The 14327-nt window shown below is 55.8% G+C and overlaps 1 protein-coding gene and 1 non-coding gene across 4 annotated transcripts; both read left to right on the plus strand.

The window, feature by feature from the left end:
• Positions 1 to 560: 560 nt before the first annotated feature.
• Positions 561 to 12902, plus strand: NOP53 (NOP53 ribosome biogenesis factor). 3 transcript variants are annotated; one of them, XR_008704003.1, is made up of 14 exons: positions 563 to 1218; positions 1649 to 1713; positions 3500 to 3608; positions 4224 to 4423; positions 4790 to 4860; positions 5936 to 6031; positions 7222 to 7326; positions 7408 to 7608; positions 7946 to 8121; positions 8348 to 8414; positions 9096 to 9172; positions 9279 to 9335; positions 9603 to 10477; positions 10558 to 12902. XR_008704003.1 is itself a non-coding variant. In XM_055552302.1 (13 exons), the coding sequence occupies exons 1-13, from the start codon at positions 845 to 847 to the stop codon at positions 9607 to 9609; spliced, it is 1605 nt and encodes a 534-aa protein (XP_055408277.1). In that variant the 5' UTR covers positions 563 to 844; the 3' UTR covers positions 9610 to 12902. The 3 variants fall into 3 exon arrangements, 2 of the variants coding, with proteins under 2 accessions (XP_055408279.1, XP_055408277.1); XM_055552302.1 differs by having other exon boundaries at positions 9603 to 12902; XM_055552304.1 differs by lacking the exons at positions 9603 to 10477; positions 10558 to 12902 and having other exon boundaries at positions 561 to 1218; positions 9279 to 9339.
• LOC129632626 (small nucleolar RNA SNORD23) lies at positions 8453 to 8561 on the plus strand. Its single transcript, XR_008704616.1, has one exon. It is a non-coding gene; the product is annotated as a small nucleolar RNA SNORD23 (small nucleolar RNA).
• Positions 12903 to 14327: the final 1425 nt, after the last annotated feature.

The raw sequence follows: 14327 nt of genomic DNA on the forward strand, positions 1-14327 counted from the left end.
GCCCGCCCCGCCCCCCCACCCCACCCTGCCCAGTCCCAGGTGATGGGTAAGCGGGTCTCCAGGGCCACAACCCGGGGGCCCGTCACCTTTCCCATGCCGAATTCTGCGGTGTGAATCCCCGAGTGGCGTTTTCCCTCTCTGTGCGTTTATGAGGCTCTGGATCCCTATGGATGCTTGCCAGGACCCCAGGGCCTCTGAGCTTCCTTCCTTATTTGTAAACAGACTAGATTTGTTATAAGATGAAGTCTCAAGGGGCAAGGCAGTAACAATAGCTAACATTTAGCTCCATCTTAAGGGCTTTGTATATATTACCTTGTTTAATCTCCAGAATAATCTATGAGGCTCAGTATTCTGAGCGTGCGCTTCTAGGGTTCTAATATTTTATGTTGCTAACATTTGGCGTACGGCATGCATACATAACGTTCTGTGCTCCCAACCTCGACTTCTGAAAGTTCTTTAATTTCCAAGATTCTAGGATTGGAACATTGACAGGTCAAACGTTCTGAGATTGGAATGTGCCTTGTCCCGAATCTGCCCTGACAGTTCTTTTTTTTTTTTTGGCTGCACAGCAGGGCATGTGGGGTATCTTAAGTTCCCCACTATGTCCCGCAGTGGAAGCGCAGAGTCTTAACCACTGGACAGCCAGGGACGTCCCATCTAACTTTACTTTTTTAAGAAAACTAGACTTTTTAAAAAAAATTCAGCAAATTAAAAATATTCAGATTAAAAAAGTACTTCTAGGCTGTCGGGAAAGGTATTTCGCCTAGGTCTAAAACCCGGAACCTACGACCCGGGCCCTGCCCGAATCTGTAGAAGAGGGAGGAGCCATTTATCCTTTACCAATATGGCGGCCTTCAAGCCTCTTTGTGGCTCCAGCCACCCTACCAAGATGGCGGACAGCGGAAGTACGTCACTAGAAGGGGCAGGATTTCGGCGCGCGCATGCCCCAAACCGGATTTCTGGGTACCGGCGGCGTGGTTCTTTCTTTAACAAGATGGCGGCAGGAAATAATGGTGGTGGTGGCGGGCAGTGCTCGAAAAGCGAGACCGATACCGGCTTCTTGGGGCTGCGGCCCACGTCAGTGGATCCAGCGCTTAGGAGGCGGCGACGAGGCCCAAGAAATAAGAAGCGAGGCTGGAGGCGGCTCGCTCAAGAGCCTCTGGGACTGGAAGTCGATCAGTTCTTGGAGGACGTGCGGCTGCAGGAGCGCACCAGCGGGTGCGTAGGGCCGGACTTCCGGCAGCAGGACCAGGTTCTGTGCAGCGGGGTGGGAAGCCGTGCTGCCTGGGGTTAGTTCCGGCGGGCTGGGAGCGCCTGTTGGGGCACAGCCGAAGAAACCCAGCAGGTGGGCCGGGGACTCTGGGCGAGAGGCTGGGAGACTTGATCAGGTTACCAGATACGAGACTCCCAGGTAAACCGCGAATAGTTTTCCTGATGTCAGTGCGTCCAATGACCCACCGTAGTTTAGTGCGTTTTACGTATTAAATTCTGCAAATTGGACGGAGGGACCCTGGCCTGGAGGGGACTCCAGGCGGTTAGTGCGTGGTTGAATGACCATCGTAAGAAAACCTGGCCCTGAGAGGTTAAACCTGCTCATTCCGCAGCCCCCTCCGATCTATGGCTGACATTCTGCATTTCCATCTCCCAGTGGCTTGATATCAGAGGCCCCCGATGAGAAACTTTTCTTCGTGGACACTGGCTTCAAGGATAAAGGTGAGGAAGGGTTTCAGTGGCGGTTTATGGCGATTAGTCGTTACCTAAGCCACCTCGTGGAAAAGGAAATGGCAACCCACTCCAGTATTCTTGCCTGGAGAATCCCAGGGTCAGAGCAGCCTGGTGGGCTGCCGTCTATGGGGTCGCACAGAGTCGGACACGACTGAAGCGACTTAGCAGCAGCAGTAGCAGCAGGCCACCTCGGCCTCCAAAACACGGCGTGGCTTGGATGGCAAACACCATCAGAAAAGGGTCTCTGCTATAAACAAGAGGACCTGAAATGAGTAGAAAGCAAGCTAATGACCAACCTAAATAACTCATTTTCTTTCTGAAGTTTCAGAGAAATTTCAGTGCCTAGAGAAGAAGCTAGTAGGGATCTGCCTTGATGAGGAGATAAGGACGTAACTTAGGAGGTCTCCGTTAATTTGCAGAAAAGCAAACTAAGGACTTGTAAGGAAACAGCCCTGTCTAAGTCAGTAAGATGTGCTTTAATGAGAACAAAAGGATCAACTCGAATGAGTTGGTAAGAAACTTGTCTTGGCCTGCTTGCTTTAACTTGTCAAAATACAGGGTTGGAACCTGGCTAAAATAAACAGAGGAGAAGCAAGCTAGGGTTTGCTTCAGTAAGGAATAGGGTTTACTCTCAATACGTAGAGAAGATAAAGAATAAGCGGCCTTCTTTAAGGAGAGGATAGAAAAGCTTAAGAGATGCATTTTAATAGGAAAGCCAATAGCTTTAATAAGCAAAACACCAGACTGCTGTTACAGGAGGGTACCCTTTATGAGCATTTATGAGATCAGTCAGGGGATCTGGTCTACGGAAAATGAAGGGCTGTCTGTGATGGGTGGGTGGAGTCTTTAAGCAGGTCAGAAAGGGTTATTAAAGACGTTGGCTTTTACAGAAGTGAGGAGATTTGTTCTGTATACTGAAGGGTCAGGCAGGGAGCTGCCTTGGCAAGGAAGTAGTTATAGATTCTGTCTTAGTTTTTTTTTTTTTTTTAACAATGACAGCGATTGCATGCTTTTGTGGGTGATCACTGCTGTGGGATCTTGAAATGCAACGGACCCTCGAACAGTACAGGGGTTCAGGGCACTGACCTTCCCACATGGTCGAAAGTTCGCAAATAATTTGTGATCAGCTCTCTACCCTTGGTGTTACATCTGTGGATTCTTGTAGTATTTAGTATTGAAGCAAGTCCCGGTATGAGTTCAAACCCGTGTTGTTCAGTGGTTAGCTGTAATCATATCTTCACCTGACCTCTAGGGTAGGCATTAAACATTCTTGTTTTGGCCGCATAGGAGCAAGTCACTTCCGTCAGGTTTCGTAGCCAGTGGAAGGATACAGATTCTGTCCCAGCATGTTTTGTCCTGGAGTTCTTACTGTGCTTTAGAAGTAAAGGCGGGAAATGGCCCCGTGCTGAGAATCAATGGTCTTGGGTCCGTCCTGAGTCCAGCTCCCTGGGCCTCATGTCACCTCATCACTTTTTTCACTTTAGTATTGAAGGTTCTGTAGCCACTTCTCTGCTGCCTCAGCAAGCCTCTTGTGTGCAGGGCTATGGGGCTGGGTCCCCAGCACAGGGCTGCCTCCAGCTGGCTCAGGAAATGGGTGTGGAGGGTGGTCACAGCTTGGGCCCTGCCCTTGGGGGCCTCTTTCCTCAGGTGGGAGCCTGGGGCCTGCAGGTCTGATGGCTCCAGTGGTGGGGGCGGGGGGTTGGGGGGGCTGGAAGGCCCTCCTGGGTAGTGAGGAGGCCTGAAGTGTGGACTCTCTGCTGTCTGCCAACCCCAGAATTGAACAAGAAGAGGACCAAAGGCCAGAAGAGGTCACTGCTTCTCAAGAAGCCCCTCCGGAGCGACCTCATCCTAGAGAACACCTCCAAGGTCCCTGCTCCCAAAGAGTGAGTGTCCCCTGACCCCCAGACCGTCCTCCCCTCCCCCACCACCTCCAGGTCTGGCCTTGTGCCCTTCTGTGGGACCCCTACTCACTTCTTGGCCCCAAAGAAATTGTAGGGAAAGGGGGTGACAGGTGAAGCGTGCTGGTGGGAAGACGGGGTCGGATTAGGGGCTTTGGAGGACACACTGGAGGCAGTGAGGATGGGGCCCGGCTGAGGCAGGCAGAGAAGAGCCTAGACCTGCCCAAGGGCTTTGGGGGCGGAGGGCAGGGCTGGGCGGGCGCCCCCGTTGGGAGCAGGGTCTGGCAGGGCTTGGTGACTGACTCTGAAGGAATGTGAGGGGGCTGGATGGGGGGTGGGGAGCGGAGGGAGACCGAGGTTGGTTTTGAAGCGACCTGTGAGTTCCCTGGAGGCCTCCCGGCTGAAGGCCCTGAGGCCGTGGTGGTGTTGGGTCTGGAGCTCAGCAGGGAGACAAGTGTGGGAAGCGGGCTCTGAAGCTGCCGGCCGAGTGAGGAGTAGCAGGAGCCTGAGAAGGCGCCCCAAGGAGGGAGGAAATGCTGGGGGTGTCTGAGGGGCAGGGGCGACTCACCCACCGCTCCGGGCTGTTTCTCCCCCACCCAGCGTCCTCGCCCACCAGGTTCCCAACGCCAGGAAGCTCAAGCGGAAGGAGCAGCTATGGGAGAGGCTGGCGAAGCAGGGCCAGCTGCCCGGGGAGGTGCGCAGGGCGCAGGCCCGGCTCCTCAACCCCCCAGCAGCCAGAGCCAAGCCTGGGCCCCAGGACACCGTCCAGCGGCCCTTCTACGACCTCTGGGCCAAAGGCAGTGAGTGTCCCTGCCACCAGGCCCAGGCCTTTGGGTTGTGCAGTGACCTCAGGGAGCACGCTGAGGGTGTCACTGAGGGTCTTCGGCATAGTCAGGTGTCTCGAAGTGGCTCCCTGTCCTCGTTCCTGCTCTGCTTTCCGGAACGGGCTGATGCCTGTCCCTTGGCCTCAGGTCTTTTCTGCTTTCTGGACCCCATTCACATGCTCTCTTCCCTGGCGTTCAAAGCCCTTTGGGGTCTGAGAATCAGTCCCTCCTTGGCTATCTTTGCATAAGTACTTTGGTGCCATCTTTCTGAAGGGAGGAGGGGTAGCAGGAAGCCCCTTGGGACCAAGATGTCCCCACAGCCGCCCCTCACTGCCTCCACAGACCCTCTGGACCAGCCCTTGGAGGGCCAGGATGAGTTTTTCCTGGAGCAGACCAAGAAGAAAGGCGTGAAGGTGAGAGAGTTCATCAGCAGGGCGTCCTCGGAGCTAGGGGTCAGAGGATGGGCCCATAGAGATGCCGTGTTAGAGCCCGAGCATCCTAGGACTGTAAACGCACAGGCTGGAGCCAGGCCGCGCGCGAGTCTGCTGCCTCCGAGGGAGGAAGCGGAGCGGTGGGACGTTTTTTGGGGAGACGAGGGAAACCTTCGCAGGGAAATAAGATGCTGCAAATGGGTTGGAGCCCTGGGGTGGTGAGCGAGCCTTTGGAGATGAAAAGGCGGAGCCTCCTGGCAAGGGCAGGCCTTTGGGGCTAGCTGGCGGGGAGGAGAACTCAGCGGGCAGCCCAGCTCTGGCTGTGAGCTTTATCTCAAGTGCTTCTGCACAGGAGAACGGTGGTGTTGTGGGGCGCTCTGGAGGTGGGGTTGTGGTGGGCCAGGCACCCCGGCATGGAGAGGAATTGGGGGTGACCCAGGAGAAGTCCTCAGGCAGAAGCACCTAGCCTGGCGGGCAGTGGGGGTTGGAGAGGGGCAGCCTGGTGACCCCCAGGCTTTTGCTGGGGTGGGAGCCAGCTGAGCAGGGACACGGGGGTCTGGCTGGGGGTTGCTGCTCAGAGCTGAGCCGGTGCTCGGGCCCCCCGGGGGCTGTTAGAAACCCATGGGTTTCAGCTGAGCTGGGAGCTGTGCCTTCGTCACAAGCTCTCGGGGGCCCGCTCTGAGGGTCTGTCGGCCCTTTGTCGGCTGTGCCCTCTGCTGACAGGGACCCTCGTACCCTCTGCCCAACCTGGCTGCCGGTTGCAGTGGCAGCCTGATGACTGCCGCACGATTTTGCAAGCGTCCCCAGCACCTGGACGGCAGGGACTCTTCTCAGGAAAGGCGAGCAGAGCTCCTGCTTGTCCTGGGGATGCCGCACCTGGGGTGCCGGTCCCTCTCTGCATCATTCAGATGCCACAAGCCCCTCCCAGGTTGAAGGCCGTGGGTTGTGCTGAGGCCTCTGCCACCTCCCAGGCCCGGGGTCCCAGCACTGGTGCCTGCGGGAGCTTGAGATGTGGGACTCCTGGGTCTCACCCAGCCTTGGTCTTGTCTTCCTCCAGCGGCCGCAGCATCTGCACACCAAGCCCTCCCAGGTACCTGCCGTGGAGGTGACACCCGCGGGAGCCTCGTACAACCCAACCTTTGAGGACCACCAGGTACGCCGGTCCCCCGCCTCGCCAGGCCTCTCTCTGGTCGGCACTTGGCCAGTCAGATCCCTGTGATCCCAGGGATCACAGTCCTCTTGGGCAGACAGACCTCTTCCTGGACCATGATGTCTCACAGTGGGCAGGGCTGGGGTGGAGGGGCACGGAGGGAGTATCAGATCCAGCCTTGGGAATCAGGGAGGGCTTCCTGAAGGAGGGGGCATCAACACTGGGACTGGGGGCAGTTTGCTGTGGTAAGAGACAATGGGGTGTTCCAGAGAGAGGGAACAGCATCTGCAAAGGCCCAGAGGTGAGGGAGACAGTGGCATGTTTCAGACATAAATGCAAGAGGCTTTCAGCTGTTAGCAACAAACCACGTGACCACATGAGCCTTGCGGGTTGGCAAAGGTAGTTTAGCAACCGGAGAAACTGGTGGCGAGAGTCGCTGTTCGTTTCATAGGTGTCTGTTAGGCACCGATGTCACGAGCAAAGAGGACAGACCCCCGCCATTGGGGAGCTCAGATTTCCCAAGAGAAACCCAGGTCACTAGTGGACACAGGTGCTCCGTGCATGCATCCAGGGTCGTTTACTGGGGGATGGATTCCTAGCCAGTTGGGCAGGGGCCGCGACCCTCACCTGGGGAGTGGTGTCTCTGGGAGCAAACCCATGCTGAACTCTGAGAGGACAAGGCTGATCACCAAGGTTGTTCCTCACGGAGAGATCAGATAGTCTTTCTCTTTTTTAAAAAATAATTGAGATCTGATTCCCAGGCCGTTGTGATTTGCCCACATAGAGGGCACAGTTCAGTGGTGTAAGGTATATCCAGAGTTGTGCAGCAAGTCAGTTTTATACCATTTTCGTTACCCCGGAAAGAAGTCTCATGCTGGTCAGCCGTCACCCCCCAATGCCCTGTCTTCCCTGGTCTTGGACAGCCCCTGCTCCGCCCTGTCTGAGGAATTTCCATGTACTGGGGCGGAGTAGACTGTCCTTGAAGAGGAAGGGGAAGAGCAGGGGTGAGGTTAAGAATTCGAAGTCCCTTGGCTGTTGTAGGGAGGCCAGGGTGAGGAGCAGAGCCTGAGCCAGTGCAGGGGGGCTGGGCACCAGGGTGGGGGTGCAGGTCGGAGGTGGGAGGGCCAGGTCTGTGACTCAAGGAGAGGGCCCCCCGGGTCTGGGTCCTCACCCGTGTCCCCGTCCCCTCCCAGAACCTGCTCTGGGCGGCCCACGAGGTGGAGCTGCAGCGGGAGAAGGCGGCCGAGAAGCTGGAGAGGCAGCTGGCCCTGCCGGCCTCGGAGCAGGCTGCTACCCAGGTGAGCGCAGACCCACCCTCGCCGCCCGCCCCGCCCCTGACCCGCCCCCTGACCCGCGTCTGACCCGCCCCCTCTCCCCAGGAGTCTGCCTTCCGGGAGATGTGCCAGGGGCTGCTAGAGGAGTCGGATGGGGAGGGCGAGCCGAGCGAGGGCCAGGACGAGGGGCCCGAGGCGGGAGACCCGGCCGCAAGAGGGGAGGCCTCGCCTGTGCCCGGCCGCCCGGCTGCCCTGGAGAAGAAGACGGAGCAGCAGCGGCGGCGGGAGAAGGCCGCCCGGATGCTGGTGAGCGCCGCGGGCCCCGGCCTGCTTCTCCCAGGCTCACAACCTGTCTTTCGGGGCTGTTTGGGATCCCTGAAGCCACTTGGTCAGTGGAGGACTAGTTCCCGACCTCATCTCTGAGGACACAGTGGGGAACATTCTAGGTCAAGCCCCTGCCGCCGTGGGGCTGATGTTCGGGATGAGGGCTAGGGAAGGGTGTGTGAACTGTAGAGACAAAGGGGTCAGGATCAGGAAGGTGGGCTCAGCAAACAGTCCCCGTGGGGACATGCCTGTGACCTGGCAGCAGGTGGCCAGGGCGGGGTGGCGTCTGGCCGGGCCCCTGACCCTGCTGTCCCCGCAGAGGACGCAGCAGGCTGCGGTGCGGGCCACCCGCCTCCGGCACCAGGAGCTCTTCAGGCTGCGCGGGATCAAGGCGCAGGTGGCACGGCGCCTGGCGGAGCTGGCCCGGCGGCGGGAACAGCGGAAGGCAAAGCGGCTGGCGGAGGCGGACAAGCCCAGGCGGCTGGGGCGGCTCAAGTGAGGCCCGGCCCGGGGGCTCCCCGGGAGGCCAGGAGGGGTCCCCACCCCATGGCGGGCGCCCTCCTACCTTTGCTTAGCCTGGGCTCCTCCCGGGAGACCCTCTTTCCCCAAAGCCCCAGGTTCTCGGACCCTCACCGCTGGGCCTGCGGTTCCCGGGAGCAGCCCCAGGTCCTGTGTGCCAGGCTGGGCTGACCCCCTGGACACCCCGCCCCGTGTCCTCCAGGTATCAGGACCCCGACATCGACGTGCAGCTCAGCTCAGAGCTCTCTGACTCGCTCAGGACCCTGAAGGTACTTGTTCGGCCAGGGTGCTGAAGGGGAGGCGCCCGTGCCCAGTGATGACACCATCCTTGCTCCCCGTGTCCGCAGGGACTGTGGGCGACATCACGGCTACCCCCAGGCGGGGCCGGTTGGGCTAATGCCTGGGGGCTGAGGGCACGGGGTCCCCCAGGGTGATGGGCGGGTGATGCGATGGTTGGAGCCTGGGACCCTCAGAAAGTCTTTTCTCCTGGGCTGTCCCTGGTCCCCCAGCCCCACCCTCCGTGTCTTTGGTCCCAGAGGGGTCTCCCTAAAGCTCAGAGCAAAGCCTGTTCTTCCCTTGCTCAGAAGCTGCTGTGGCTCCCCGGTGCCCCCAGGAGAAAACCCGGCTCCTCGCATGGCCACGGGCCCTGTGTGGTCCTGCCTGCTTCGGGGGTCCGGGCAGCAGGCCGCCCTGCACCCTTCTCCCTCTGACCCTCCAAGCCCCACTGCTGGCCCCACCCGTTCCCACTTCTCCAGCCGCCTCCTCAGGGCTGGTCCACGGGTCAGCCCACGAGCTCAGGACCAGGCCTAGCCCCTAGTGTACACGAGGCCAGACTGGGCGCCTTGGCTCACGGGGGGACTGCAAGGCTGACTCCCCACTGGCCCCCGTGGAGAGGTCAGGGCCCGAGGGTCTGTGCCAGGCGCCCGCTGAGGCCTCTCCGTGTCCCGCAGCCCGAGGGCAACATCCTCCGTGACCGGTTCAAGAGCTTCCAGAGGAGGAACATGATCGAGCCTCGTGAGCGAGCCAAGTAAGGGCGGGGCCGCGGCAGGGGCGGGCCTCCCGGACCTTTCCGAGGGAGGTGGGGTGGGGTGGGGGGCTGGTGGTCGCTGACTGCTGTCTCCTCTCTCCTCCAGGTTCAAGCGCAAGTACAAAGTGAAACTGGTGGAGAAGCGGGCGTTCCGGGAGATCCAGTGAGTGGCTACCCCTCTCCCCAGGTGTCTCCAGCTGATCCCGGGGCCTTTCCCATACCCAGTTGCCGTGGCCAGGGGTGGAGAGATGCTGCCTTGGCCAAGCCCAGGAGAGGCTCAGCCGGCCAGAGCCACCGGACCCCAGGGTCGGGCCAGGGAGGGTGCCGCAGGGGATGTGGGGTGGGGGCCCCTGCCAGAAGAAAGGTGTCACGTGGGCAGGATGTCGGGCCCCCTCCCCTGGTCTTCCCTCAGCCTCCCCTTTGTCCCCAGGTTGTAGCTGCCAAGGGACGCCGGAGCCCCACCCCACGATAAAGCATCTCCTGACCAACACCTCAGGCCTCACTACCTGTGACTCGTGACTCGTGTCCCTTCCAGGGGCAACTGCTACCCCTGCCCGCCCTGCTTAGCACACAGGGATGTGGGTGCCAGGACCTCATCTCCACCGAAGCCTGGTGGGAAGCCAGGGCGGGCTGGCAGGCAGAGGAGACAGGCCTGCGGTGTGGGTGTGCACTTGGGTTTCTGATGCAGGGGATGGCTATCATGTGGTGGGGAGGCAGACCTTGAGAGCACCCCCGTCACAGGGCCTGCCCGTCCCGCCTTATCCAGCCACCAGTTCAGGAGGCAGGAATGATCTGTCCCCCTTTTAAAAGTGAGGAAACTGATGCTCATCAGTAGGGGTTAATCCTCTCCCGCCACCGTAAAGGACTTTTTCAAATCTTTATCCTACATGTAGTAAAGTGTGGTCTCACTGTAATTTGTCACTGTGGTTCATAAATGTACCAGAGAAAGGGTGAATATCGCCCTTGACCTTTGACCTCCATTCCAAACCTCTTTGCACAGGTAGCTAGCTTTCTCTGCAGTTTGCTGTGAATGGCTCCACCCTGTGAGAGTCTATTAAATTATATACACGGGTGTCAGAAAATAGAAGTCTTCATTTTTCTGCATTTTGGATAGAATGATATTAATGTGGTTCTATAATTTGCCCTGTAGCGCATGTTGGGGAATTTTCTGCATCTGTGTAGGCTCATCTTTATTGTTTTCTACAGCTGCATAGAATTCCACTCACCCAGGCCCATATTACTCCTGGTGAAGCTGGAAGGGGATGGCTGTGTACCTGTGCCATTTCACATGAGTTTGTAGGACAGGTACCTGGAGGTGGATCTCTGGGCTACAGGGCAAGTGTCTAAAGGGTCATTTGGATTCAGCCACATTGCTCTCTGCGTAGGCTGTGCTGGTGCTTGCCCTCCAACAGCCGAGGCGCCCCCTTGCTTGCTCAAAGCTCTACTACTGTCTGCTGCTGCTGCTGCTAAGTCACTTCAGTCGTGTCCGACTCTGCGCAACCCCACAGACGACAGCCCAGCAGGCTCCGCCGTCCCTGAGATTCTCCAGGCAAGAGCACTGTACGGCCTCATGACTTTTTGAAGTTTACTGTGTGATTACCAGTGAGGTTGAGCAGCTTTTCAAATGATCACTCGCAGTTTCTTCCATGCTTCTCCAAACCTTTGGACTGTTTTCCTCTTGGACTGTTGTTTATTTGTAGTAGCTGCTTGTTTATTACGGATCTGAAGACTGTCATACATGCTACAAACACTTCTCCCAGGCTCTTCGTTTTGACATCATGCATGGTATCTTGCCAGAAGTGTTTATTGCTTTTTGGTTTTCCTTTAGTCTTCCTCTGGTTTTTTTTTTTTTTAAACCACAGCCTTTAGGCGGATTGCTCCAGGACAAGATGTTTATAAAAATAGAGCAGGCAATTTATAAAACACAGCTGAAGGGAGAGACTAACGTCAGAGCCTCCTCTTCCCCCCACATCACGATTTAAGGGTTTCTGCTGTTCCTCCCCTTGTGCCATCTTAAAAATAGAAAAGAGTGTTGTACAGACAAGGAAACAACTCTGTGTGTATATACAGGAGGGGTCAGAAGAGGGTAAGTTGAAGTGAAAATGAAAGCCGCGTCTGGTAAAGCTGTAAGCCTCAGCCTTTTGACCCAGTAATCCATCCTGGGGAGGGAGTCTGAAGGAAGCTAAACTGCTGGAAGAAGGGAGATTGTTAATGTCCATAGATGGCCCGCGGAGCATCTGCCAGGTACTAGGACACCTGGGGGGTGGGGTGGTCCCAGCTATCGGAGGGCAAGTGCTGAGGTCTCAGCAAGTGCTGTTTAATGGCCCCGGGGGAATGTGTGTGTTCCTGTGTGCAAAAAAACAAAAAACAAAAACTGGGGGTCAGCTGCAAAGACAATGTGGGTTTTCCTGCACGGAATTACATTTTCACTTCTGGTTTTTACATTAAAAGAAAATGCTGAACTCTGGTTAAATGATTTGCAAGCTGCAGTGATATAACCCCATGATCTGCAGCTTCTTTTGAAATGAATAAAATAGTAAGGGGGAGTAGGGGACAGATCAGGGAGGGATAGATACCTAGATTCGACTTCAGACAAGCTCAGGGAAATGTGATGGTGGAATCGAGGTGGCAGTCCCAGGAAAATTCTTGCCTTTACTGTCTGAAAATCTTCCTAATAATTATTGGGGGAAAGTACATTAGGATTTAACATGATGCTGGTGAAGCTTAGGTTCGAGGCCAGTTCCTTGCACTAGTCCCTTTCAAGCTCCTACACCACCTCCTGAACTTGTAACTTGCTATTTTTCCTACAGCGAGTCCCCCAATTGTAAAAAGCTTCCAGCACCACAGAACCTGTATCTGCCTGATTGTGGTATAAAAATGGAATTAGCCGACCAGCTGGGTGATGATGGAATAAATGATAGTACACTGATACTGCAGAGTGGCCGTGAGTTGGCCTTCTAAAGCTTTAGCTACTAGGGGCTTCCCTCCATCCTTGACCACTACCCTGCTGGTGGTGGTGGTTCGGTAGGATAGATTCTGCGCAGCCAACGCAGGGGGCGTGGTTTCACTCCTGGGTCCGGGAACCCACACGCCGCAGTTTGCATGCTGCAACTAAGACCCAGTGCAGCAAAACCCACCTGTAGACAGGAGCCTTAAATTGTGGTTAGGAGCATCGGCTTGGGAGCCAGTTTCTGATTTTACACCCCAGCTCTCTTACCTACTAGCTGTGTGACCTTGTGAAGCTGTGTGACCTCTCTGTGCCCTAGAGTCCCTGTCTCCAAGTGTGGGTTATTCCAAGGATGGAATCAGTACATAAAAGTGCTTAGAAAAAGGGCCTGGGACAGAGTAAGCCCTACAGGAGTGTTGGCTATTATAATAATGTTCGGGAAAAAACAAAATGGTTAGGGGAAAAAAAAGGATGGAAACTTGCAATCTGTGCCAAAGACTCATCATACATGTTCTTACCTTTTGACCCGCTGATTGCACTCTTGGGAACATACCCGAAGGAAACGGCCGGAAGTTTGGGGAAAAAACATAATGTAGAGACAGGTTGGTCAGAGGGCTGTGCAGAATGGAAGGAAGCGTGGTAATGGCTGCGGGGCGGGAGGGCCCCTTGGGGGAGGGAGGCCAGCCTCTGCAGCCGTTACCCAGGGTCGGAAGCGTGTGTAATACCCGGAATGTGTTTGTGTTCTGCTCTTTTGTGGAATAAAGCAAACAGGATCTGCCCACATCCACGCTGCGGTTCACTGAACTAACCCCAGAGTCTCTTGGGTGGGGGATTCCAGGGGATTCTTTTTCCTTAAACTTTTCCCAGTTTTTCCACATTTTTTTTTTTCCAAAAGGAATTCAGGAATTCAAAAGATGCCTCGATGGATGCAGAGATGTCAGCCATTGTGCTGTTTGGAAGACGGAACAGAAACAGTTGAAATTAGAAACAGACTGTCCAAATGTAGGCAATAGAAATGGTCTTTACAAGTGGGATGTCTACACAATAGGATATTTCATCACCATTTAAGAGAACACCATCTTTGGGGAGAACTTTTTGGGAAGGGGAAGAATTTTTAATGATCAGGGGAATATACTTAAGGTCTAAGAAAACTGTTAAAATAGGGAAGGACACAGTACCACTCTGACCAGTTTATTTATTTTTACAGTATTTGTATTTGGCTGCACAGGGTCTTAATTTCGGCACGTGGGATCTAGTTCCCTGACCAGGGTTGGAACCGGGCCCCCTGCATTGGACCGCAGAGTCTTAGCCACTCGACCACCAGAGAAGTCTTCCTAATTCTTCTAAGGGTAAAGGTTAGATTAGAGTGTGTTTTACCACAGTTAAAACATACATAACTCCCATTGCCATTCTTTCCTGTAAGAAATGATAACAAGATCATTGTTTAAAAAAGAATATCTGGAATGTACCAAATGCCACTGAATCCTACAGCCTAAGATGGTTAGTTTTATGTGATGTGAATTTAACCTCAATTTTTTAAAAAAGGGCCCCCCCCCCCCCCGCCTCACACACACCCCCCCCCCCCTCCCAAAAGAAAACCTCTGAAGAGGCAGTGTGTCGGTCGTGTTCCGGGAAAAGCAAGGAGCGCAGTGTAGTTGGAGCGTCGTGAGGAGGGTGTAAGATCAGAAGGTAAGCGGGAGTCGGAACATAAGTTCCGGTGGTCCACGCCGGTGACTGCGGGTGAGGAAGCCAGGCGTGAGCGGCCGCTGGTGTGGACTGGCGCCCCCTGGTGGCCGTGTGGGGAACAGACTGAGGGAAAGCAAGGCCTCCCTGAGTCCCGCCCGGAGGTGGTGGCGGCTCCATCAGCGCCAAGCAGGTCGGGGTGCAGAGGGGTGGGTGCATCCAGGATACATTTTGAGAGTGAATCCACCATCAATGGCTGACCTGCAAAGAAAAAAGCCAATGGACTTTTGCCTGATCTGGAGTTGTCATTTCAGGATGGGGGAAGACGGGGGAGAGGGGCCCCGAAGTGGGGTGGGTGAATCAGGAACTCAGATTGCTGGTGCCCGTTAGACGCTCAACTGTCTGTGTCGAGTAGGCAGTTGGATGTAAAAATCTAGCATTCAAGGGCTAGAAATATGCATTTGGAATCTGCATTAATTATATCCTATACCCATAAAAAAATGCCAATCTCTCCCTACTTAGTGC

This window comes from Bubalus kerabau, chromosome 17 (genome assembly GCF_029407905.1).
Source record: "Bubalus kerabau isolate K-KA32 ecotype Philippines breed swamp buffalo chromosome 17, PCC_UOA_SB_1v2, whole genome shotgun sequence".
NCBI classification, from domain to species: domain Eukaryota; kingdom Metazoa; phylum Chordata; class Mammalia; order Artiodactyla; family Bovidae; genus Bubalus; species Bubalus kerabau.